This window comes from Chiloscyllium punctatum, chromosome 15 (assembly GCF_047496795.1).
Source record: "Chiloscyllium punctatum isolate Juve2018m chromosome 15, sChiPun1.3, whole genome shotgun sequence".
Lineage (NCBI taxonomy): Eukaryota > Metazoa > Chordata > Chondrichthyes > Orectolobiformes > Hemiscylliidae > Chiloscyllium > Chiloscyllium punctatum.
The window spans coordinates 56521702-56545774 of record NC_092753.1 but is presented as its reverse complement, the minus strand read 5'-3'; the positions used below and the strand labels follow the sequence as shown (position 1 = coordinate 56545774).

The 24073-nt window shown below is 37.9% G+C and overlaps 1 protein-coding gene across 6 annotated transcripts in view; it reads left to right on the top strand.

The window, feature by feature from the left end:
- The window catches only part of dcaf6 (ddb1 and cul4 associated factor 6), a 225207-nt gene extending 202027 nt beyond the window's left edge, over positions 1 to 23180 (top strand). For 5 of the 6 annotated variants that reach the window (XM_072585183.1, XM_072585182.1, XM_072585186.1 and 2 more), the window contains 5 exons: positions 924 to 1062; positions 1158 to 1314; positions 17322 to 17410; positions 20085 to 20190; positions 22709 to 23180. In XM_072585183.1, the coding sequence (XP_072441284.1) occupies positions 924 to 1062; positions 1158 to 1314; positions 17322 to 17410; positions 20085 to 20190; positions 22709 to 22767 (550 nt within the window). In that variant the 3' untranslated portion in view covers positions 22768 to 23180. Of the gene's footprint in view, positions 1 to 923; positions 1063 to 1157; positions 1315 to 4218; positions 4331 to 17321; positions 17411 to 20084; positions 20191 to 22708 lie in introns of those variants that run through there. The other variant, XM_072585185.1, reaches the window with a different exon arrangement.
- The last annotated feature ends 893 nt before the right edge of the window (positions 23181 to 24073 follow it).

The window sequence follows — 24073 nt, the reverse complement described above, 5'->3', positions numbered from 1 at the left end:
ATGAATATTTCATTGTTTGTAGAACACTGCTCTGTGAAAATTCACTTGCAGTGTTTCTCTCTGATAATGGTTAGGTTCAGCATTATCTATTTGCCAGAAAATGATCTGTAATATACTTAAGCATTCTATAAGTGCAAATTCATTTTTCTTACCAGCTTGAAGAGGTATTATTTTCAAACTTAGAAATGTTCAGTGTTTTTTGTTATTTTTATATGAGCTAATAACTAACATTTACACACACAATGAAGAACTAAAATCAGTGGCAAATGAATGGACTCAACTAGCAGTGTTGTTAATTTTCCTTGTGCATAGTTTTCAACTTTGGGGAATCCTCACATTGTAATTTTGTCATTTTAAAGTTTGAGACATTTCATTCCTTTCTCCTAAAATAATTTTATTTCCGATGAGTTACTGGATTTGGTTATTTTAAAGGCAGAACCAAATGTTTGCTTCCTCTGAGCTCATCAGGAAAACCAGAAGATGGGGCTACCAAGCCTGTGGCATGAGATTATACCATTGAATGGATGGCATCCTATTCTACTATTCTGTTCTTTACGTTGGAGCAGTGCTGCTATCTAAATATAGCAGAATGTGGACTGCCCCTGAACAGTGAAGGCATATCTTTTTGGATTGACCTTGTGACCCAAATATTGATGAGCCATAACAGCTGTCACTGCAAAGAATATGGAGAACTCCTTCGAGATCTCTTCCGTGCCCCTTTTCTTTATTTGTACTGTTAAAGGCACAATAAAGAATCAAGCTGTTGCTGCATCAAGTAATTCTTTTTGAAATTGACTGTCCTTGACAGTTAAGACAGACCAAGACTGCAATCTTCTTTAAGATTTTTTAGTGGAACAGCTAATTAACATTTTTTTCTCCTTTGTTTTAAACTTTTGTACTGAATTACTACGCATGAAATTTAGACGTACTGCAGCTGCCCGTATTCAGGAGTTATTCAGAAGGAGAAAAGAAAAGAAGGAAATGGAGGAGCTAGAGACTCAAAACATAAGAAAACCTACATTAAAAATGGTATACAAAGGCCACCGTAACTCAAGGACAATGGTAAATAAATCTTGTAAAACTGTCTTTATTTAAAAAATTAAAAAGCATTTTTGCTGTTGGAATACACAATGATAATTAACTGTCTTTGGGTTCAGATCAAAGAAGCCAACTTCTGGGGTAGTTATTATGTAATTAGTGGCTCAGACTGCGGCCATATATTCATCTGGGATCGGCAAACAGCTGAATTACTGATGCTGTTGGAAGCTGACAACCATGTGGTGAACTGTCTACAGCCTCATCCTTTTGATCCAAGTAAGTAGTATCTCATCTGAAAAAAAGAATGTTTTCTTTGCATTTTGGAGTGGAAATTGTGAACGACCAATTCTGCTAAAGTATTAACATGGAAATATTAGAATGCATGGTTAGAAGCTAAATGTATCACAAGGTGAAGCACTAAATTATGATGACACAACCTACTCTGTCAGTTTTAAGCCGGGCAACAATGTAGTCATCAGTGCATTTAAATTAAACTTTAGCTTCATGTAGCATTGCTGTTAAACTTGTGCAGTTTAAATGGGGTGTTCATCTCTGACCTGACTTTGAACTGGCTTTAAGACTCCCTTCTTCTGATAGTCTTGCTTTGAGGCTCAGGACCTGACTCAAAATTTACTAAATTCACTTTATAACTGTAATATTAAGGTAGTAAGGGGAATTGGTTTGCATAAATTCATGTTTGGCCTCCATTCCCAAATGAGGGAGGAAAAACAATAGTTAAAGTTTCTATTTTTGTCACTAACCAGTTAACTCTGCAAAATAGTTTGGACTGTGTTTGAGGATAAAGGTGAACTGTATTACCAAAGACCTGGACAACATTTGCTGTCCTGGTCACTTAAGTAGATTTATTAGAGGCCAAGTCCTCTTGTAGAGCTGTTGTTCTTTATCATACATTCCACTGTGGGGGGGTGGGGAGGTCAAGAGAAAATTTTAAAAATACAAACACAATGAATGATGTGTTATAATGTTTCTTTTCTCAGAAAAATATGTATGTTCATCTTTATTCCTGTCTTGTGATTTACATCTTAAAACCTCTGCTTGTAAGCTGTATTTGTATGAAACGTACTTAAATTGTTTTGATTCAGTGGCAAAAATGAAAAGTGCAAGCAACACACTCTATAGTTGAAAATAAGAAGCCAATGGGAACCTTTTGAATCTAGAGCAGAGCCTAAAGTTTATCTCCAAAAAGTTTAAAACCTTGTATCATCCTGCTTAACTGTTGTTTGTTTGAAAGGATTTTCTTGTTTGCTCTCAATTTTGATTCAGAAGATACTACTATCTGAAATTTCCCCAACCCCGCTACTCCAATTTTTGTCAAAAAGTATCTTCAAAGTTTTGTCATCCTTTCTAAACTCTCTTCTTTCTCTTCATCTTTTGCTCACCTTTCTCTTTGCTCTCTTCAAATTTCTAATGTCTCCTGTGATGTAGTTGGTAGCACAATGCATTAAAAGGTAATCATCCCACACCAAAGAAGTGAAAATATAACCTTGGCTAGTACTTCAATACCTCACTCTAAGAGTGTTGCACTGTTAAGAGATACTGTCATTCAGATTAGGCATTATTTCTGATAACTCAGGTGGATCTTGAAAAAAAAGGTCTCAGCAATATCTCAGAGAAGATCAGAAGAGTTATTTCAGATATCTTGGCAAACATTTATCCTCAACTAACATTATTAAACCAACTTATCTTGTTCATTAGGCCCTGGTGAAGGCCAGAATGGCTGCTGTGTTTGCTACATTGTAACAGTGCTTATACTTCAAAATGTAATGAATCACTTATAAAATTCCTGAAGATCTTGAAGTTGTGAAAAGTTCTATATAAATGCAATTCTTTGTTTTTCACCTTATGCATGTCTTCGCTTATTTTCTCATGCCTGCTATCCATTGGGCTTTTCAAAAAGTCTCAAATAGTTTGAAAAAGTAGAGCAACATCGATGCTTCTTACAATTAAGGAAAGAGGGAACGGATAATAGCATTTTGTAAAGCACTTTGTAGTGTTTACCAGATATTATTTCATGCCAATTATGCTCAAAACATTATCTATTTTAGAAACAGATAGTTGTGAAATCTGAATTTCTTATCAATAATCACCATTTCTCATAGAAGTTAGGCTTCAAATAAGACAGGCAAAATATTTGGTTACAAAGCAAATACTTGAGTTCAACGGCATTTGAACATCTGGCATGGAAATAAGTTAGACAAGAATCTGGGGATGATGCCAGTTGTGCTAAATACACAGTCCTTTAACTAATGTGAGGGTTCAATATCATGGTACTTTGGTGACTCAAATATACTTCTGTGCACTGATGATAGGTAGGAGGAGGAAAATATATATTCTCTGACATTGTCTCATCATGCTGAGTTCTAAAGAATGGTATCATTACCCTCTGTGGGTTCTGTTGCCAACTTTAAATGCAAATTCATATAGTCATATACATGACAGAAAAGGACCCTTTGGTCCAACTCATCTGGACCACTGGATATCCTAAACTAATCTCGTCCCATTCGCCAGCATTTGGTTCATATCCCCCTAAACTCTTCCTATTAATATACCCATCCAGATGCCTTTTAAATGTTGTGATTGTACCAGCCTTCACCACCACTTCTGGCAGCTCATTCCATAAACATACCACCTTCTGCATGAATAAATTGCCCCTCAGGTCCCTTTTAAATCTCTCCCCTTTCATCTTAAACCTACGCCCTCAAGTTTTAGACTCCTATACCCTGGGAAAAAGACTTTGGTTATTCACCCTGTCCATGTGTGTCATGATTTTATAAACCTCTATAATGTCACCCTTATATAACCTCAATTATGAAGTTATTGTAGATTATCAAGTTCTGTTCCAACGACACGTAAATAGGGAATATTTAATGTTTATGATGCCATTTGAGTGCTACATAAGAAATATTCTGTTCAAAGTGGTAGCCCAGCCTGATTGGTTGAAATATTAAATCTTATTTTGTGGAATAATGGATACAATGAACAAAACCAATTTTATCCCTCTTTTACAACAATATAAAGTCACCGGAGAGGCTGTAACTCCTCTAGCTGTGAACCAACAGAAGGTTAATGGTGGTAATCAAAGGCAATAATCTGGCGGGTATCAGTTGCATACCCTGCCTACCTGTCATCCTGATCACTGATGCTTCCATCTCTGGATAGGATTTCCACCTGGGTACAGGGAACCTGAACATCATTTCAGTCCACCTGATACAACAACAGGTTAGAACTTGGAACACTCGTTGAAACACAGCACTTCCATCTACAAAACACAGGTAAGTCTTCCAGTGGATAGACAACACCTTAGTGATTTGGTGTTTCAACAAGTGGGGGGACACTTAGTCCTAAATTTTGTGCCAAACTGCCCTGGAGTTAATGTAGTGATCCATATTGTCTTGCCCCAATTAAGCAACAATATAAAGCACAAAACTTTCTCAGTCGCAGGACAATCCTACCTTATGATTAGATGCATTTTTCTGTAATTCAAAATAAATGGATCACCCACCCAGTCTTTTTATAAATACACAGCTATCCAAAATTTCAGGATCCTCATAATAGATTACATTTTTCAGTGCCATTCAATGTCCCTCAAATGTCCTGCTTTCTTGCTGCTATTCAAGGCTTGACTCCCAATTAGATAAACCTGCAGTTTGCCTTTGTGTTTCTTTTGGCATCGTCTATTAGGCTTATCCAGGCACACAGTATTGGCTCATTATGAGTAACAACTCCATCCTCCTCTCTCACTGACATTCCCACCCAGTGCACCTGTGTGGTCTAATCTTGGCAGTCCTCTTCTGATCAACTCAAACTTATCACTCACCTCTTTCTGTGCATTATGCTAACAGGTCAAGTGTCACTACCCCTGTCAGCATCTCCCTCCAAAACATTCAATCACTTGCAAACATGATCCTTTATATCCATGAAATTATTGTGGCTGATTGAATTGACATAATTTCCCCTTCCCACCCCTACTTATCACCCCCTGCCCTGACCAAATCACCTTGGTTCATTTGATCTTGCTGCTCTAGCACTTTGTCTTCTTGTAGCATCTTGCCTTGTTGCACTCTTCTCACCTCTGTTTAAAAGTCATTGTTGTTGACTGCCCTCCCCATGTATGATAAATATGTTCTGTCTAGAATATCTATACTATTTTCCTCTCTCAGCCTTTGCACCAAATAGCCTTGCATCTTCAGGGTCATTTCAACCCTCATCACAACTAATTGTGTTTTCTCTACTCCGAATTAAATGTCTTCTTATCCTCCCCAAATCTTTTCTTCTATGCAAACTCTCCAAGCCAGATTGGTGGCCACACACTTGACCTCATTGTCTTGTGATTCTTATTTAATCAATTACAGATAAGACCATCTTTGATCACTTCTTCATGCTATCTAACAACTAAACCCTCCTCTAAACTCTAAACCCAACTGCTTCTGTTAGCTGGGTTCTTTGTATGGGGAAGTAATCATACTTATTAGAGCTTGGTCTTCTAAACTGGTCAGTGCTTTGGCTTAGAAGAATATGATTGCAAGGGAAGCTGGTAAGGGGATGCACAGGGTAGGAGCCCAGGAGAGTCAGCTTTTGCAATTGTCCAACAAGTTTGAGGTTCTTTCTGTTTGGACAGTAGGAAGGATGACCATGGCACAGTGGTACAGGAAGCCATTCAACAGGGGTGAGTAAGAAGCCTCTATTCCTAATGAAGGGCTTTTGCCCGAAATGTCGATTTTCCTGCTGCCTGACCTGTGCTTTTCAGCACCACTCTAATCTAGACTCTGGTTTAATCAGACAGACAAGGGTAGATTTTTTTTTAAACAATGTTCTCGGGATCGTTTTTTGGAATAGTATGTTCTGGAGCTAACCAAAGACCAGACTATACTAGACGTGGTATTGTGTAATGGGGTAGGATTAATTATTGAAGGTGCCCTTAAGTAACAGTGACCATAATATCAATGAATATTATGTTCAGTTTGAGGGATAGTGGAGTGGGTCCAAAACATTTGAAAATTTAAGTAATGAAATTGAGACATTGAAAGCAAAGCTGACAAAAATTAATTTGCAAATTAATTTAAAAATAGGCCAATAGAGATGTCGTGGCAGACATTTGAGGGAATATTTTAGAATGCACAGAGAATACATACATTCCAATGAGTGAGGAAAATTAGTAGGGACAGATCCAATACCTGTGATTAACTAAAAAGGCTAAAGATAGTATCAAATTGAAAGAAAAACATCATTGCTTTTTCAGCACCACTCTAATCTCGACTCTGGTTTACAGCATCTGCAGTCCTTGTTTTTACCTAGGGATGAATAAAAAGGCATGTAGTAGTGGTAGTATGGGACTGTATACTCATGGGATTGACAGTTTTCTTTGCATCAAAGACTGAGAGTCCAAATGGCTATTTTGCTTGCCTAATAGTTCTGCTCAGGGCTGGAGAGAAAGTGGGAGGGGAAGGATCCTATCATTGTGGTTCATGCAGTTGCTAATGACATGGACAGGACAAAGGAGGAGGTTCTGCACACTCATGAAGAGCTAAGCACCAAATTAAGAAGCAGAGCCTCAAAGGTCATAATCTCTGCATTATCACCTGAGCCACATAGGCTTGGGACAAATTGGATTAGACAGATGATTGCATGATTCAAACATGGTGTGAGAGAGTAGGCTTCACTTCATGGCACCCTGGTAGCAGTACTAGGAAAAGAAGGGTCTGTATTGTTCAGATTGTACTGATGCTCCACCTGAAGCATACTGAGGCTGGTGTTCCTGCCAACTGCATAAAGAGGAAAGTAGAGGATTTTAAATGAAATAGTGGAGGCCAAGGGATCAAATTCAGTAAGACATGGTGAATCAAGAGCTGAGGAGAAAGTGAGGACTGCAGATGCTGGAGATCAGAGCTGAAAATGTGTTGCTGGAAAAGCACAGCAGGTCAGGCAGCATCCAAGGAGCAGGAGAATTGATGTTTCGGGCATGTGCCCTTCAAATGCTCAAGAGCTGAGTCAAGGCAAAAGAGAAATAGTTATTGATATGGAAAAAGATAAACAGACAAGAAGGGATAGTTATTACCAATCTGAGAGTCAACCGACAGATAGGGCTAGAATTTATTTTTAAAAAGGTAAAAGAATAAAACTACAGGCTCTGTATCAGTGCACATAGCATTCAAAGTAATATAGATAAACTGAGAGTGTAAATAGAAATGAATTAGTATGATCTACCAACAGGTATAACTGCAGGATGATATGGATTAAAACCTGAATCTTGAAGGATGCAGACATTTGGGAATGACAGAAACTAGGAAGAAGTGGAGAGATAGCTGTGTTATGTAATTATGTTTTTAGCATAATAGAGAGGGATGATCAAAGTTTGGAAACAGTGGTGTGGGAATAGTTTGGGTATAAATAAGAAATGATAAAGACAACACTTGTGGGAGTATTGTACAGACTATAATGGTCACCACACAGTAGGATGGAGAATAAAAGAAGAAATAATGAGAGCTTTTCAGATAACCATATGGAGTTTTAATCTACATATAGACAGGGAAAATCAGACAGACAAGGGTAGATTTTGTTGTAGCAATGTTCTCGGGATTGTTTTTTGGAATAGTATGTTCTGGCGCTAACCAAAGAGCAAACTATACTAGACATGGTATTGTGTAATGGGATAGGATTAATTATTGACCTAATATTGAAGGTGCCCATAAGTAACAGTGACCATAATATCAATGAATATTATGTTCGGTTTGAGGGATAGTGCAGTGGGTCCAAAACATTTGAAAATTTAAGTAATGAAATTGAGACATTGAAAGCAAAGCTGACAAAAATTAATTTGCAAATTAATTTAAAAATAGGCCAATAGAGATGTCGTGGCAGACATTTGAGGCAAAATTTTGGAATGCACAGAGAATACATAACATTCCAATGAGTGAGGAAAATTAGTAGGGACAGATCCAATACCTGTGATTAACTAAAAAGGCTAAAGATAGTATCAAATTGAAAGAAAAACATAATTGCACAAAGGAAGGTGACAGATCAGAAGGTTGCACAGAACTTAAAAAAAACCAAAGAATGACTGAAAAACTAATAAGCGGGGAGAGAAAAAGAGAGTATGGAACAAAATTAACCAGAAATATAAAAACAGTTGTAAGAGTTTCTACACATATTAAAAGAAGGAAAAAGTTAACAAATTAAGTGTTGATCCTGTAAAAAGTGATACTGGAAGATTAAAAATGAAAATAAGGAAAACCACATTAATTGAACAGGTATTTTGCATTGGTCTTCACTGTAAAGAATATAAGTGACATCCAAAAGGCAGGAATAAATCTGAAATTGCAAGCGGGGGAGGAATTAAGAAAAAAACAACACCAGAGAAGTAGTACTGAATAGATTGTTGGAGCTGTGGGCTACAAGCACCTGCATCCTGCTGGGGGTCATCCTTAATCTGTCTTGGAATGATAGCTTCTATCATCAAAAACATTGCAGCAGGCCACTTCAGTAATATTGAACTAATCAGGCAGATTTAACAAAGTTTATCGAAAAATAAATTATGGTTGACCCATCTTTTGGTGTCCTTTGACAAAGAAATATGTAGATAAAGGGGAAAGCTGAATGTACTGCACTTGGATTTCCAGAAGGCATTTAATAAGGTGCCACGTCAAAGTTATTCCAGAGAGTAACATCTTGGGGTGACATCTTGGCTTGAATAGAGGATTAGTTAGCTAACAGGAAGCAGAGTGTAGGCATAAATGGGTCTTTCTTAGATTCTTAAGAATGTAGTGTGCCACAGTAACTGGTGCTGCAACCTCAACTGTTTAAAATTTGTATCAATGACCTGGATGAACAGATGGAAGGTATGATGCTAAATTTGCAGATCATGTTGTGGAGGTGCTGGTGTTGCACTGAGGTGGACAAAGTTAAAAATCACACAACACCAAATTATAGTCAAGCAAGTTTATTTGGAAGTACAAGCTTTTGGAGCGCTGCTCCTTTGTCAGGTAGCTAACTATGCAATATAACCTAGTGTTGTGTGATTTTTAAATTTGCTGATGACGTAGAGAGGAAGGAAAGCTAGCTGTGGAATGTAGATAAAGAGGCTACAGTAAAATACGAATAGGTTAAGTGAGGGACAAAACTGTGGAAAATGGACTGTAATTTTGGGAACAACTGAAATTGTTCCTTTTGGCAGGAACAGTAAAACAGCATATTGTCTAAATGAGAATCAGGGAGATCTTTGAGTCCTCATGCATGAATCACAAATGGTTAGTGTCCAGGTACCATAAGTAATTAGGAAAGCTATAAAATATTATCATTATCCTTCGGGAAATTAAATACAACGTTAGGAAGATTATGAAACCACATTGGAATACTGTGTATAGTACTGCTTACCTTATTTAAGGAAGGATTTAATTGCGTTGGAGGCAGTTTAGCAATGATTTACCATTTAGGAGGCAAAAACATGATCAAGGACTTTGGAGAGGAAAGGGAGGTTAGAGGTAGAAATGGTAGTTTGCATTGATTGTGGGTCAAGGGTTTAGTGTTTTGAGAAGATGGGCAATAACAACAGATTTTAAAAAGGACAACACCTGAAGAGGTAATTGCAATAGCATTTTCCCCTTCATCCTTCTCAAACTGTCTGCAACCTTTGACACTGTTGATTAGACTGTTAGTCTGACTTCCAGCAATTTTTACTGTCATCCAACAAGGTGGGCCGGTGTCACCTGATTTCCCCTCCTTTTCCTCTCCAAAAATGTTTGACCATGTTGTCGCCATCCATCTCCATCTTTCCTGGAATTATGTGGTTGATTCCCTCCAATAAAGTTTCCACTTGCATTGGAGTACCAAAAAAGTTCACAACTGAAATAGCTTAAAACTGTCACAGCAATCCATGTGTTATAAAGTTGAAGATGTGTACTGTACTTTTAAGAGAGAGTAAATGCTGTTGTGAACTGAGATTACAAGCATCTGTGTATATGACTAGATGGCAAAATTGAAAATATGTAACAATTGGCTGTGAAATGGATACCTGAGTTTTGGTTGCTGTTTTGACAACAATTCAAATTTAATCAATCAGATTAAATTATGCCCCAGGATACTAAAACCAATTGCATTTGAATTTATTGTTTTGCCAACACTGAACCAATGAGACAATCAGATGTTGGAGGGGCATAAAATGCAGACATTTTGAAAATTGGCCAAAAAGCAACTGCTGTCAAGACAGAAATGCATGGAGAGCTAACATCTTGTTCTCAAGGGAATTAGGAAACACTCAATCAAACACTCAATCAGTATGAAACATACTGGCAATAAAAATAAAGACGACACAGAAAGATCCTTAGCCGGAAGAAGAAACATACAAAAGAAGACAGTGGCTGTGTGGTTTTGAAATTAAGTTGATATAATTTTAACAAGTGTCTTATTGGAACAGTATATTATTATAAAGTTGGATGCAGATAGTCAGCAGTTAAGAGAAGGGGGGTTTAGAGTTGTGAATAGTTGTTTAATGTTCACTTCTAGAGTTTAAAAAATTGTTATTTTCTTTAAATAATGGAATTTGGGAGTTCTATGTCACTCCTATTTTAACAGACTACGAGGCGAGGCGAGCTTTTCTGGGTGTTTGGCTCAATTAACAGAGGGATTCACCTCTGTGTCATAACATGTGCGATTGTTATGATGGTACACTTTCCCCTCATCCTCCTTGAACTGTCTGTAGTCTTTGACACTGTTGATCACACTATCTTCCTCCAACACTTTTTCTACTATCATTCACCTGAGTGGAGCTACTGTTAGCCGGTTCCATTTTTATCATTCTAATTGTAATCACAGACTCATCTTTGATTGGCTCCTCTTCCTACATCTGCACTGGTACCCATGGTGTCTGCCTCCTATTTGTCATCTACTTTAACAACAATTACAGCAGCCTAATGACACTGAAACCGCAGCTGTAGTGGCAGGACCTTCGTCTTATAGATTGGTCTCTTTAGTCATCAGCAAACATGTACGATGTGAAGTTACCCATTCCCAACAGATCCAATTTACTGCATGTCCACCATCAGTGTAGGTCAGCTGACAACGGTTCCTCAGGGACATAATCTGCAAATGTGGAATTAGTTTCGATGTGTGCACTCTTGATGTCCACCTCTGCTTCACCATCACTTTTCTTGATGTCTTCACTTCTTTTGTTAAATTATCTGACATGCAATATTGAGTAAGCAAAAATTTCCTCCAATTAAATATTGAGAAAACTGAAGCCTTCTGCTCAGTCATTACTCCAAATTCTGTAGCCACCAACTTCATCCCTGTCCTTGGCAACAGTCTGGAATTAAGCCAATCTGTTTCAGCCTTGCTGCCATATTTGACAGCGAGTTTCTGGCTACATATTTGCGTCATCGCTAAAACTACCTTATTTTCACCTAATGTCACGCAACTTTGCCCTGATTCAGTATCTGCTGCTGAACCTTCCATTCATCTCTTGATTTGACTATTCCAGTCCTGTTCCTGCTGAAAGGCCTTTGCCCGAAACGTTGATTTTACTGATCCTTGGATGCTGCCTAAACTGCTACGCTTGACAATTTATACTGTCTTCTGGTCAAGCAACCTTATGATTTTCAAATTCTTATCCTTGTTTTCAGTTCCCACCATGGTCTTTCTCTTCCATGTCCCTATAATCTGTTCCAGCCTCTGAAGCATTGGAGACACTTGCACTTTTCTAACTCTGCACTTTTATGCATTCCTGACTATAATTACTCAATAATTAGTTACCATTTCTTCAGTTGGCTAGGCTTCAAGCTCTGGAATTCCCTCTGTACGACCCTCCACCCCTTTATCTCACTTTCATTCTTAAAGACATTCCTTAAACATCTCTCTTTTACCAAGCCTTTAGTCTTTGGTCCTCTGATCTCCTTATGTGGTTCAGCGTCATACCTTGTTTGATAAAACTCTTGTGAAGCACCTTGAGATGTTTTATTGTTTTAAAGGTGCTACATAAGTTTTGTTTCTGTAAAATATGGTGCACACTTATTGCGATATTTGATTCACTACTTTTATGTATATTTACTATGTAAGAGCTCTGTTGAGATTTCTGTATTATACTTAGTTAAGTCAAATAAGTCAAAAGGTCTTTATGATTGTACGCAGCTTCCCATAATGAATTGATGTTTCATTCATTGATGTAGGAGCAAATTACTGCAGATGCTGGAAACTGTACTGAAAGGAACAAATGCTGGAGATCACAGCGGGTAGACGGCATCCATGGAGAGAGAGCAAGCTAACATTTCGAGTGTAGATGATTTGAAATGGCAGCTCTGATGAAGAGTCGTTTAGACTCAACATGAGCATGCTCTCTGTCCATGGATGCTGTCTGATTCACTGAACTCCACCATTTGTTGTTTCCAGTTGCTACAATGTTTTCCTTCAGTTTCTCTATCTACAAAGTGTTCTTATAAATATTTGAAAAAAAGCTAGATCACAAATTTCAAAAAGCTTTTTTTTCAGTTAGACTTTATTTTGAAAAGTTGTCCTTCCTGCCTAAAAGCACTTCTTCAAATGTACCTCTTTGACCAAATTTTTAATCATCTACCCTGATATTTCCTTGTGCAGAATGGTATTAATTTCTTCATAGTTATTTCCATCAAAAGTTACAATATAAATACAGGTGATATTATTGTTAGCACAGTAGACAGTAATAAGGCAGGGCTATTTTGAGTAGCAGAAATCCATGGCTAGTGAGTGCTCTAGTTTCTCTGGCCTCAAGTTGTGGGAAATTTTTCTGAGACTAATGAAGAAAGGAAGGAGAATCTGAATGGTACTAAAACATTTTGGACAAAAGGGAACTTGATGATTTGGAGAGCGAGAGAAACTGGAGATGTAATTGTTCTTCTATCTGCTATATCATTATGTTTCTGGAAAGCAAGTATGGAGTAAAAAGTACAACTTGTATGGGTTAATTATAAAGATAATCTGTTCAGGTACTGACTGATTGTTTTCCATACAAAAATATGCTATTAGAAATTATTTAGTGTTATTGACAGGTCTATATTGATTTATTGTGAACATATCCCTCTGAAATATTCATAGTCTGATGTGTTGTCTTCTGACATTTTGCATCCAAACTTTTCTTTGCACATTAGAGGCCTGGCTACATGAGGCTTAGCTACCCTAAAACTGTTGAGCTTTTGATAGTTTTCTAGTTTGGCATTTAAGTAATTTCTTGGTGGTACAGACATTAACATTGCTAAAATGAGGCATTCCTGATGAAGAGCTTAGGCCCAAAACATTGATTCTCCTGCTCCTCGGATGCTGTCTGACGTGTTGTGCTTTTTCAGCACCACACGCTCGACTCTGATCTCCAGCATCTACAGTCCTCACGTTCTCCTAAAGTGAGGCACAATTGGTTGTCATATTGTCTGACTGCAGTCAGTTAAATTGATATGTTATTTAACTGTCCACATAGTCACTGAAACCCCTACTTGTGTGGTAGCAGAATGTCTTTTTGGCTTCATGGCAGCAACCTGTTACTGGAGAATACCACTCATGTTTACTACAAAGTGGCAGAACAAGACAGCATGTTTTGACAATTGTTCTAATTTTGAGATGCCTTCTCCTTCCAGGGCAATCTGAAAGAAGTTGGACATGCTTCAGGGTCAAAAGTGTTGGCCTTGGGGTCTGTCTTTGAATTTGTGGGGTATTTTTATATTTATGCAAATATATTAAATATTGTAGAATTTGTAGGAAAAACGTTACTAAGTAAATTTTTTGGACGTTTTTCTGTATTAAAGGCAGTATAATAATGAAAGGAACTGTTAGAGGCATGTTACATTACAATAGGGAGTGTTGCATTTCATTGATGACTTATAGAGCCTTTGTTATTGAACTGACATATCTGATCCTGGAGTCATCCTGAAGTGAGTAAATTGGTTGTTCTTTTGAAGGCCTGTATACTTATGAACATGGACTAAGAAATTAACATAGTTGGTCAGATTCAGTATTTATGACTCCGCAGCAATCCATGTTTAAATGCAACTAGATCTAGACAACATCCAGCTTGGGTGAAAAGTGGCAAGTGACATTCAGACCACATAAATGCTGGGCAATGACCATCCCCAATAAGAGATGATCTAATCACCAACCCTTGACATTCAATGGCATTACCATCACTGGAGCTTCCACTGTCAATGTCCTGGGGGTTACCATTAACCAGAAACTGAACTCAACTTGCATATAAATACAATGGATAGAAGTGCAGGTCAGAGGCTAGGAATACTGCAGCGAGTAATTCACCTCTTGACTTTCCAAAGCACGTCCATCATCTACAAGGACAGGTCAGAACATTGATGAATACCACTTGCCTGACTGAGTGCAGATGCAACAATACTGAAAAAAACTTGACACCGTCCAGGACAAAGCAGTCGGCCTGACTGACACCATATCCACAAGCATCCACTCCCTTCACCACTGACACTCAGAAACAGCAGGGTATACTATCTGCAAGATGCACTGCAGAAATTCACCAAGGATCTTTAGACAGTTTTTCCAAACCTACTTCCATCTTGAAGGACTAGGGCAGCAGGTACATCGGAACATCACCACCTGCAAGTTCTGCTCCAAGCCACACTATATCCTGACTTGGAAATATACTGCCATTCCTTCACTGTCGTCAAAATCCTGGAATTCTCCCCCCAACAGCAATTCCCTACAATACAGCACATGGAGTGCAGCAGTTCAAGGAGATAGCTCATCACCACCTTCTCAAGGACAACTAGGAATGGGCAATAACTGCTAGCTGGCCAGTGATGCCTATGTCTGAGTAATGTTTTTTTAAAAATCTGCATAAAACAATAAACTGTTATCAATAAGGGTTATTTTGATTGTCATTGGTTTGTTGAACTGATAATGTATTACCCTTTACAAGCAAACCCTTCCCTTAAATGCCCTGAAACTTTTCAACATTAAACAATTCTTTCCATCAAATTTGCTTTTGCTTCGGTTTACTTATAAAACTACAGACAATTGGAGATTAAATTGGGAGAGCTAATTTAGGCATGGTGGCTCAGTGGTTAGCACTGCAGCCTCACAACACCAGGGACCTGGGTTCTATTCCAGCCTCGGGTGATTGTCTGTGTGGAGTTTGCACATCCTCCCCGGGGTTTGTATGGGTTTCCTCCGGATGCTCCGGTTTCCTCCCACAGTCCAAAGATGTGCAGGTTTGGTGAATTGGCCATGCTAAATTGCCCATACTGTCCAGGGATGTGTCAGTTAGGAGTAAGTATAGAGTAAAAGGGTAGGGGAATAATAGGTTTTGGTGAGATATTCTTCAGCGGGTTGGTGTGGACTTGTTGGGCCGAAGAGCCTGTTTCCACACTGTAGGGATTCTGTAGTGATTCTAAAAGCTCTCCGTAGCTACGAAGTTGCACAGGTGCAAAAGCATTTTCACAAGCTTTACAATTCATTCAATTTTCCACAATAAGCACAAAATCATAATAATTACCAAAGGGCAGTTGTCAGCAGTTATTCATTTTGAAACATTGGCCTTTACCTTCAGTTTGTGATTAAAGACTTGTCTACAGTCATCTTGGTGATGAAGTTTTACAGTTCAATTTTTAAACACTCTTCCCAGAGTAGCACTGTGCCATATTTGGTTTAAAAAAACCCATCTCTAATTATCTGATTTATCAGTAATTACCAAACTGCTTATCCACAGTAATACTTTAAACTTGGTTCATGTCGTTGTCATTCGGAGGTTACCAGATTCAGGCTTCCTTGTTAACTTTGTGGAGTCCTTCACAAAACTCAAAACAAAGGTTATACATTGATCTGGTACTGCCCTGCAATTTATCTATCAACAGTAGCCACTTAATGGTATTAATATGCCCTTGTACACATTTCAAAGCTACTTGGTAAGGCAGAACAAGTTTATAAGGCTCTTGCAGCTGAGTGGTACTTGTCCTACCTCAGATTTAGAAGGGTTATGTTCAAATCCCACCTGCTCCAAAAGTTTGCCATTAACATATCTGTACAGGTTGATTAGGTTTTTCACCTGACTCTTGCCAAATTTTATGGCTGCACCTAGGGAAGGTGACGGCGTAGTGGTATTATTGCTGAAATTTGACCCAGAGTGTTCTAGCGACCAGGGTTCAAATCCCACAATGACATGATGGGATTTGAATTCAATAAAAGTCTGGAATTAAGAATCTGATGATGACTGTGAAACCATTACTGTCGGAAAACCAATCTGGTTCACTAATGTCCTTAAGGGAAGGAAACTGTCAACCTTACCTTGTCTGGCCTGCATATGACTCCGGACTCTCAGCAATGTGGTTGACTGTTAACTTCCTAACTGCACTCTGGGTAATTAGGAATGGGCAATAAATGCTGACCCAGCCAGTGATGCCCTCCTTCCATGAATGAGTAAAAAAAAATAAATCATCCCAACCAGATGCATCACAGCTTGATATGACAACTGTTGTGCCCAAGATAGCAAGAAATTACAAACAGTTGTGCATGCAAGCCCAGTCTATCATGAAAATAACTTTCCTTCCATTGACTCCATCTATGCTTCCTGCTGCCTGAGACAGCAGCCAACATAATCAAAGACCCCTCCCACCCTGGTTATTCTCTTCCACCCTCTTCCATTGGGCAGGAGATACAAAGGTTTGAAAACACTTAGCAACAGATTTAAGAACAGCTTCTTTCCCACTGTTATCAGACTTATGAATGGACCTCTAATATGAGAGTTGATCTTTTTCTGTAGTTGTAACACTATATTCTGCATTCTGTTTGATTACCTTGGTGTACTTAAGTAAAGTTTGATTAGTCTGGTTAGCACACAAAACAATACTTTTCACTATATCTTTATACATGTGACAATAATAAATCAAATCAAAAAAAGTATTGCCTTTTTACTGGTTAAAAGGCTAACAGCCTACTTGAAGTTATCCACTCTTTACTGATTCTTTTTAATCACCAGGTATTTTCATGGCCTGAGCTTTTTCCATCACTTCTGAACACATCATTACTTGCACGAAACTTTACATAACATCACCTGAATTTATCCAACATCTATTGCAGCAATGATGTGCACAGAACACAAATTTCAGTCCATATATCTAAAGATATGACTACTAAGCTCTAACAATGCTATAATAAAATAAACTCAATACAAAGCAATAACAAAAGTCTACACTGATGTTGACTGAAGAAACTCCAGTCCATAACTCATTTTCGTAATTTTGTTAGTGGTCTGAGTTTGCGTTGGTATATAATTATTACTTCTGTTTTCATAGTTTTGGCATCTTCTGGTATTGATTATGATGTCAAGATCTGGACACCCTTAGAAGGAATACCAACTTTTGACAGAAAACTTGCAGAAGAGGTATGCAATCAGTTTGGGTAAGGTTTGATTACATAAAAGTTTAAGATGTATACTATTTTAGAATGGGTATAGCTCTTTCTAAGAACAGGCTGTCAAGTAAATTAGGCCATTATCATACGTTCACAGCTATGAAACATTCCTGTCTTTATGGGTACAGAAGTTAGCTATCAGTTTCTGCTCAGTGATTCTGTGTTGTGTATCTTGAAGATCAACTCTGGGTACACTTACCTGAATGTCCTTGACCACTGAAGTGTTCCCCAACTGGGAGTGAACATTCCTGTCTGGCCTCAACTGTGATCTTGGGTTCATGTCGTGCTACATGTTACCCCCACCACACTTCTATATCTGTAAAATCTTCCTTACTATCCTGTTTTTACACCGTCACATTGATAAATTGTTATGATCTTTCTTCCTTTAAGTATTCCAAAACTGTACAAACTAATTATTACTTTGGTTAGGTCCTCAGCATGCAGCTCTTATACCTAATATATTCTTCCAGCCATTTAGTTTATCTCCACCTTATTTTTAATTTTTAAAAAATTATCTCTCTGCCTCATTTAATCACATTTTAGGTCATCCTCTTGATTGTTATTCAGCTGTTGATATTTTACTCATACCGTCTAACACTCTAGATCACCTGCAGAGACTTCTTATTCGACACACCACTCAAAATAGTTGTATGATCTTTTGATCTCTCAGCCTATAAATCCTGTGTCTTTGTGCTCTTCTGTCTCACTACACCTGATAAGGGGCTGTGCTACAAATGCTTGTGATTTCAAATAAACCCATTGTACTACAACCTGGTGTCATGTGACTTCTGACTTTGTACTTTTAGAATGACCAGTCTCCATCCAGTGGCAGACATTGGTCAGCACAGGTACATGCTAGTCAAGAGTCTAGTTCTGGAAAGGTACAGCAGGTCAGGCAACATCCGATAAGCAGGAGAATCGACATTTCGGGCATAACGATTCCTGATGAAGGGCTTATGCCCGAAATGTCGATTCTCGTGCTCATTGGATGGCCTGACCTGCTGTGCATTTTCAGCACTACACTCTCGACTCTGATCTCCAGCATCTGCAGTCCTCACTTACAGGTGCATGCTAGCCAAGACCATCTGCACTGACCAGGTTTGGCCACTAGATGGAACCTACCACTTCAGAATGTGAGGCGGGGCAGCGAGCAGCTGAAGAACAGATCTAGGGCTAACGGGTTTAAAAAAAGAACGTGGCATGTCATCCCCAAAGTTAGCCATTAAAACTTTGAAAAAGCCTGACATTTCAAGTGAATATCATAGGATTCCTATTAATTAGTGTTAAAATGCTATGCATTTCAATTATTCTTCAAAAAAAATGGTGAACTGTTGCACAACAATAGAGCACAGCAGAAGAAAAATTAATATAATTTGCTGTATCTAACTTCTATCTTCTAGTTGCCTGTAGATGTGGGGGCACAGGGTACAATCTCTGCAGCGGAATGAGGAGGGCTGAAGTTCTATGGGAGCTAGCCCTTGGTCCTTATTATAATGTAACAAATGTGACTTGAAAACCTAGTTATGAAGAGTTGGGTAATGTCAAGCTATTGTTGCTAGCATCAAATTCAAAAGATTGGGAATAAGATTGAGTCATTGATGTAGAAGGCTGGAACTCTGGAATAGACTTTTAAGAGTGATGGTGATCAAATGGTGTTTTAAATGCAGGGTCAGGAAGAGTTCTACTCAACTAAGGTACTTTAATGCAAGCAATTATTAAGAAGGTTGCTCCCGAATGTAAAGTTGCTGGCTGCTGCAGGGTATGTCAGTCTTAGTGAGAGTTAGACTTCTGCATATGCAGGTCAGAGGCCTAACACATGCTTTAGGCATAGGCAAGGAACCCTTCATGTTGATCCCAACCAAAACTGTCAGGCAGTTCACTTCCAAATATAGGCATACTTCCTACTCCTCATGTAGAGCCTTGTAAGACTTCTTTTAAGAGAAATGGGTGCTGTGTTGTCCAAGTTCTAAGCCATTTGTATGATAGAGGCTTTATAAAAAGCATACATTCACCTGTTTTCCCTTCGTTAAGAAAGCTGCAGCTCCATGCAGGTCTGATTGAGTTGATATCAGTCTGTTCTGTTATGGGCTGAAGTGTAGCATTTGACCTTTTGTTTTCATTTGGAAGATTGCTTGATGTTGTCAGTCCATAAAGTTACATTACATTCCCTTCTTTTTTCTGTTCTGGTATGCATTCAAAGTGTGGTGTTTAAATTAGCCATTGCTGCCACAAGTTGCCATGTCAAAATTGATAAATCTCCCAAAATGTCACTCTAGCAAGGGTTTTCATTCCCTTCAACTTTGTTACCAACAAAACTTCACTTGCTGTGATTCCAGCAGATTTTGCCAATTTCTCAAGACTTACTTTATGAAGAAAAATGGGGCTTTCTTTATTAGTTTTGCTATCATTGCCACAGTTAATCTTCACAAATGATTTTGTCATTTAATTTGAATGAAGCTGTAATGTTTAAAATCATAAACTTGAAAGAAAAACTCCACTTGTAGTCTAAGAGAATTTGTGTTTGCAAGCTGTTTTGTATTGATGGAAGTTTGTTATGTGCTAGTTTATACAAAAATGACCAGCTCAACGATTAGAGGATCTTATGACAAAATGGCAATAACATTGATTTTTCCTTTGCACATCAGGTGATAAGCCGCAATGAGTTGATGTTGGAGGAGACTAGGAACACCATCACGGTTCCAGCATCATTCATGCTAAGAATGCTGGCTTCACTCAATCACATTAGAACAGGTAGGACAGAGTTCTATATTTCACAGCATGTTAATAATGTACTTTTCAAATGAGTTTTGCTCCAAAACTTAGTTAAAAAATGCTGCCTTAACCTAAAAACTGGAGCTTATATAAATTAAACCAACTTAGTAGTAGGTTGATTTTGGTGTCAATAGCCTCTGCGAGCATTATCTGATTCATTGTCTCAGAAGGCATTATATAGTTGCATGCCACAATAGTGATGCAGTCTCAGTTCATCCATCATGTGCCTTGGAACTTCATAACGCCACTCTAATGGAATCCTTAGCCATAATATTGTAGAAGTTCCATGAATTGAGGGCATTAAGAAAGATTTTTACCTGGGGACCCGAATCTGCATTCCAGGTTCAGTCAATGTTTGCACATGATTATACTGTAAATGGTGAATTGAACTAATTTGACTGGCATTACCTGGAAAGTTCAGCGTGCCTTTACCATAATGCTTAAACATCTCTCCAGCTGGGTAACCAAAAACCTTTGTTGGTGCTTTAGAGTAATTGTGGGGTTAATTTGTCTTGCCTTAGCATCTAAAGATACAAAAATGTTAGAAGTTTTTGAAGAAGAGAAAATTATTCAAAGTTATTAAAGATGGAAGTTGAGAGATTAAATCACAACGTTCTTTGAAGTAAATAAAGTAGTGCTCTAAATATGTTTCTCTATTTGGCTTCCTTAATTTGTACTTAACTACATGAAGTTAATTAAGTTAAAGATCACACAACACCAGGTATAGTCGAACAGGTTTATTTGGAAGCACTAGCTTTCAGAGTGCTGCTCCTTCTTTAGCTGGCTGTGGAGTATAAGATCGTAAGACATAAAATTTATGGCAAAAGCAGAAGTTAATTAAGCCTGGGAACATGATTTGAATTTTCTTTATTTTTCATTAACACATGTACTGGTCACACACATTGCATTACTACACTTGTAACTGTTAATTTCCAGGAGAGTAACACTCCATATTCTCACCATCTATATGGATGCACTTTGCTAGCCACTCACAATTTAATGTTCAAAATTTTATCTGACTTCAGCTTGTTGTATGACTGAAAATTGCATAAGCGTCAAGTTATCATTTGTTATGTGGATGTTCTGACTAGTTGTTCATCGACTCCAGGCTTATGATAGGATGTTGCAGAGGTTAATTATTCAGTTGTAATCACCATCCTTAATGGTCAGAAACAGCCAGGTCCATCACGTTAGTCAACTGATTGTCATTTTTCAGGAATTGCCTTAACATTAATCTGCTGCTTTGGTATGATTCCTCTACCAATCAAATTTCACTGACAATTCCATTACTGAAGCAAAGAGCAGTTTTCTGAAGGCTCTTCCTGACTGCCTGTGTCATTGTGCCACTCAGTGGTCAGAGTACTAGTTCATGCTATCGATACTGGTACAAGTTTGATGATGAGTTAGTGAAGTTTCTTATCTTTTGGTTTTGTATCTGAGGAGTTGTAAAGTAGGTGTTCTATTATAACAAATAAAGTGCTATATTGACTTTACACTGAATGTTTACATCCAAAAAATTCAAGTTTGTAGTTTGAAGTGCCTAAGTTGCATGGTTTGATATATTTTCTTTCAATATCTGAAATTTCAGACAGCATAAATGGCTTCATAATATTTTCCATTGAGTGGAACATAAATGCTGCCGTGGACCGGCTGGGCTGCATGGACTGTTTCTATGCTGTATGTTCTATGTAATTGTGCAGATAAAGTCACATTACAGTAAGTGGAAAATGGGGCCTTGAAGCAGTCTTTTGGGAGATCAGCTCATTTGCTCATATCATTCACATATTTTTCACTTTCTTCATTAGAATTCACATCTTCAGTCCCAGGACAGAGCTATATTATCTTGAAACTGAACTGTCTGGGGCTTTGAATATTTTGGTTGTACTGTGAGGGGAATAAAGCTGCTCTGGTACATTTGCTAACAATTAAAAATGTAATTGAGATATGGCTTAGCCTTGTCGTCATTGAATGGTACATAGATTTGGGGCCTTTTTTTTGATTTGGGGTGGAGTGGGGGCGTGGAAAGGAAGTAGTTATGGGCATTTTCAACCCAGTACACCACTCAGAATGTTCCTAAGTGCTAACCTGACATTTACTTCTACAAGAAGCCATGTTGTGGTATGCTCAAAGCCTCTTCTAAAGTAGTTTCATTAATTTACTTGTTTGTTTTAACCTGGCCTCCCTTTCAATTAGAGGTACCCAAAATTAAAAGTTTTTACTTCCTTGTATTCATTTTCTGACAATTTGCAGAAGAGCTACCTTATTGAAGTAGCTTCAAATATGAAAATCAATTCAAGATGGTGGTTCCACAGGCAACAAAATGATCAAAATGGAAACACTCTTACACAGCATTTTTTGAAACTAAATAGAACCATGCCAGTTCTGTAAACATTGCTTTTTGAAGTACATTGAATGAGTATACGAAAATATAAATCTTCAATTCTGATGGAGGTTTAAAACATTGTATTGTTAATCTATCATACCATCTGTTGCACAGATCGATTGGAAGGCGACCGATCCGAAGGCTCTGGTCAAGAGAATGAAGATGATGAATAATTATTTGTCTGGCTTCAAGAACAAACAGCATCAAGAAATTTGTATAACACAAAATCCAGTATATTTTCCCTACAAAGCCTTAGTGTTATTTTAGTTCCTTTTTTTTCTGGAAAAAATACTTTAATATAAAAATTTCTTGGTGCAAAATGTGTGCATGAATTAGTATGAGGAAGGTGGGAAAGAATAAGCAAGTTCCTTTTAATTATTATGTTTCATGGATGAGATGCTTGGAGGTTTCAAGTGCAATATATTCTCTAGTGTGCAAACATATGTGCTTGGATCAGTGATATGAGCATAGAGATTTACCAAACACTAGAAAAGGAGGGTCAAGATGAAACCTTTCTAAAATCTGCTGTTGTGCATGTACACTGAGGGGAAAAATTCATTAAAACTTTTGGTTGTTTGAAAATAAATCTCTTTATTAAATATGTAAGTTAGCTCACTGAGCTTGAAGGTCTGTTTTCAGACGTTTCATCACCATACTAGGTAGCTATTTTTGAGAACTGAGACTCTCATGATGTTATCTGTTTTATTATTAAGCAAAGATTGATAAAACCACTGTAATATAAAGCTTTCAAAGCTTAATTTTATTGAATCATGAAAACTTTACTTTTTGGACTTCCAAAAATGGTCTAAAAATTTTAAACTACATCTCAAAAGTTCATTATTGCACAAACATTGTCAATTAATTTTAGAGCATAAACTCCTCCTCCTCTATCATCCCCTAACCTCACATCCCAGGACTTGTCACGCATGAATTGCTTTCAGCACAGCCAATCCATGTTCATATGCTCATAGCCCCCATTCTCAACTAACTAGCTTCTCTCCTTCCCTGGCTTACTATCAACAATCCCTTTAACATTACATAATTTCTCTCACTTGGCTCTATCTCCAGCTAGTTGCTCACCCCTCCCCTCACTGCACCCTTCAGCATAAATATCACCTTTTCCTAGCTTCTATCAGAGTTCTGAAAAAGGGTCATCGTTTTGAAACCTTAACTCGGTTTCTCTTTCCACAGATATTGCCAGACCTGCTGAGTTTCTCCAGCAATTTGTTTGCATTTGCATTAAATTTGATAAGATGTAGTAAATCAAAGAGTAGAGACAAAGTAAAACATAAAGGTATTAATGAGAAAAATGATAAACGAACCATAAGAGGGAGAGCAAAAAGCTATGAGTAAGACTAGATGTGGAAAACAAAATAACGGTGCTCTCTCTGATAGTTCATTCTGTTTTAACTGCTTTGTACAGTGTACTTATTTCCCATTTGCACAATTGATAACCATTATTTGACATGGCTGCAGAAT